The sequence below is a fragment of the Aotus nancymaae genome, unplaced genomic scaffold (genome assembly GCF_030222135.1).
Source record: "Aotus nancymaae isolate 86718 unplaced genomic scaffold, 86718_ANA_hifiasm-v0.15.2.pri h1tg000022l_1, whole genome shotgun sequence".
Classification (NCBI taxonomy): Eukaryota; Metazoa; Chordata; class Mammalia; order Primates; family Aotidae; genus Aotus; species Aotus nancymaae.
Window position 1 is genome coordinate 11,966,967 of NW_026988435.1, and position 3,383 is coordinate 11,970,349.

General features: G+C 42.9%; 1 protein-coding gene across 1 annotated transcript; it reads left to right on the forward strand.

The window, feature by feature from the left end:
• Positions 1-215: 215 nt before the first annotated feature.
• Positions 216-2,214, forward strand: LOC105718823 (KH homology domain-containing protein 4-like). Its single transcript, XM_064379963.1, has one exon. The coding sequence runs from the start codon at positions 223-225 to the stop codon at positions 2,059-2,061; it is 1,839 nt and encodes a 612-aa protein (XP_064236033.1). The 5' UTR covers positions 216-222; the 3' UTR covers positions 2,062-2,214.
• The last annotated feature ends 1,169 nt before the right edge of the window (positions 2,215-3,383 follow it).

A 3,383-nucleotide genomic window follows, 5' to 3' on the forward strand; every position in this document is an offset into this window, starting at 1 on the left:
AAATTTGGAAAAGATGAGGAGTATGCACATCACAATAATTTATAGAGCTAAGTGATTTAAACTCTCTTATTTATAGAGTTGTGGATGACTGCTTACATGAGATACTGATAAATTTAGGAGTTTGGTTATCTCTCAAGTCTATCTAGGAAAAAAGCAACACTTTCTAGGTCACATGAAATACTGAAGATTAAAATAAGAACACAAAATAGAGAGCCAGTCACGATGTCCGCGGGGAGCGCGACACATCCTGGAGCTGGCGGGCGCCGCAGCAAATGGGACCAACCAGCTCCAGCCCCACTTCTCTTCCTCCCGCCAGCGGCCCCAGGTGGGGAGGTCACCAACAGTGGGGGAAGTCCTGGGGGCACCACAGCTGCTCCTTCAGGAGCCTTGGATGCTGCTGCTGCTGTGGCTGCCAAGATCAATGCCATGCTCATGGCAAAAGGGAAGCTCAAACCAACTCAGAATGCTTCTGAGAAGCTTCAGGCCCCTGGCAAAGGCCTAACTAGCAATAAAAGCAAGGATGAGCTGGTGGTAGCTGAAGTAGAAATTAACGATGTGCCTCTCACATGTAGGAACTTGCTGACTCGAGGACAGACTCAAGACGAGAGCAGCCGACTTAGTGGCGCTGCAGTGTCAACTCGAGGGAGGTTCATGACAACTGAGGAAAAAACCAAAGTGGGACCAGGGGATCGTCCATTATATCTTCATGTTCAGGGCCAGACACGGGAATTAGTGGACAGAGCTGTAAACCGGATCAAAGAAATTATCACCAATGGAGTGGTAAAAGCTGCCACAGGAACAAGTCCAACTTTCAATGGTGCAACAGTAACTGTCTATCATCAGCCAGCACTCATTGCTCAGTTGTCTCCAGCTGTTAGCCAGAAGCCTCCCTTCCAGTCAGGGATGCATTATGTTCAAGATAAATTGTTTGTGGGTCTAGAACATGCTGTGCCCACTTTTAATGTCAAGGAGAAGGTAGAAGGTCCAGGCTGCTCCTATTTGCAGCACATTCAGATTGAAACAGGTGCCAAAGTCTTCCTACGGGGCAAAGGATCAGGTTGCACTGAGCCAGCATCTGGCCGAGAAGCTTTTGAACCTATGTATATTTATATCAGTCACCCCAAACCAGAAGGTCTGGCTGCTGCCAAGAAGCTTTGTGAGAATCTTTCGCAAACAGTTCATGCTGAATATTCTAGATTTGTGAATCAGATTAATACTGCTGTACCTTTACCAGGCTATACACAACCCTCTGCTATAAGTAGTGTCCCTCCTCAACCACCATATTATCCATCCAATGGCTGTCAGTCTGGTTACCCTGTTGTTCCCCCTCCTCAGCAGCCAGTTCAACCTCCCTACAGAGTACCAAGAATAGTGCCACCAGCTGTTTCATTAGCACCTGGAGTCTTGCCAGCATTACCTACTGGAGTCCCACCTGTGCCAACACAATACCCGATAACACAAGTGCAGCCTCCAGCTAGCACTGGACAGAGTCCGATGGGTGGTCCTTTTATTCCTGCTGCTCCTGTCAAAACTGCCTTGCCTGCTGGGCCCCAGCCCCAGCCCCAGCCCCCACTCCCAAGTCAGCCCCAGGCACAGAAGAGACGATTCACGGAGGAGCTATCAGATGAACGGGAATCTGGACTGCTTGGATACCAGCATGGACCCATTCATATGACTAATTTAGGTACAGGCTTCTCCAGTCAGAATGAGATTGAAGGTGCAGGATCGAAGCCAGCAAGTTCCTCAGGCAAAGAGAGAGAGAGGGACAGGCAGTTGATGCCTCCACCAGCCTTTCCAGTGACTGGAATAAAAACAGAGTCTGATGAAAGGAATGGGTCTGGGACCTTGACAGGGAGCCATGATTATCCAGCCAAGAAGATGAAAACTACAGAGAAGGGATTTGGCTTGGTGGCTTATGCTGCAGATTCATCTGATGAAGAGGAGGAACATGGAGGTCATAAAAATGCAAGTAGTTTTCCACAGAGCTGGAGTTTGGGATACCAGTATCCTTCATCACAACCACAAGCTGAACAACAGATGCCATTCTGGATGGCTCCCTAGGAAACTGTGGAACAGAATTTCGACCCTCGGTGACTCTTCTTAGCAATAATGCATGCATTTGATTTAACAAGACTCTGGGGCCTGTGCTGGGAACCATCTTGGATCTTTGCAGAAGTTAGAGATTCAATGCCCCCTTTCTTAAAGGGGTTCCTTAAAAAAAAAAAAAAAAAAAAAAAAAAAAAAAAAAAAAAATCCTTATTTCTGCGGTGGCATAGAATCTTAAAATTTAATTAGAATCACAAATTTATCTCAGAAGCTTTTTAACAGTTGGCGAAATGTGCTTGTCCAACAAAGCATCCTGAAACAGGGTCGTTCCTATACACGTTTGACCTGGTCCATCCTCTTCCAAATGAATAGCCCCAATTCTGACGTAAAGAAAGTTTTATTTGTATTTTACTACTGTTTGATCAATTTTGATACATAACTGGTTACAAAGCCTTACTGTTTATTAGTGGGGAAATGATTTTAGACCGTTCTTTTCAGTATTTAATTCTGATAGATCTGCATCCTTGTTTTGTTTTGGATTATTTCTGTTTTGGAAAATTCTGTCTCATTTAAAACTGTTGGATAGAGCTGGATCCTGGATAGGAAAACGAAGTTGTTTTTTCATTGTGTTTTTTAATTGGGGTGATCCAAAGCTGGCACCTTCAAGCACATTTGTCTCATAGCCATTGCTGTTTTTATTGCCCTTCTAAGATCCTGTCTTCAGCTGGGTCAGAGAAAACAAGAATTCTTGACTAAAACTGGTCAGAACTCATCACACAAATGAAACACAGTAGTCTGTCTCTCTCAGAACTGTTGCAGCTAAAATGGAGAGATCTCACTGCCTGAGGTAGGACTTTGGACTTAATGACTGAAATTGCAACTTGTCCTTTTTCTTGGCATTACAGGTTTTGCCAAAAGAACTTTTTTGTATCACATATTGATGTGTGAAAGTGAAGGAGCTAGTCTGCTGAACCAGGAGTAGTTTGAGATACTGAACTGTCATTTTTGCACATTTGAATACTTTGCAGGCTGGTTTTGTATAAATTTATCCTCTGGTTTCCTATATGTTGTAAATATTGAGATCATAATTTCATTATAAATAAATGTATAAATATTCAAAAAAAAGAACACAAAATAATGTGGTTAAACACTAAAATAAATGAAGTATACTCTGATGGATAGGTACAGAAGGCATGGAAAGAATTAGGAAATAATTAATAGTATTCTCAAATTAGTATCTGATAAAAGTGGTGGAAGTTGCAAAGGAAAATAAGTGTATGATTAAAAAAATTCATAAGATTTCATTTCAGGATTTTATTACATATGATGGTACTTGG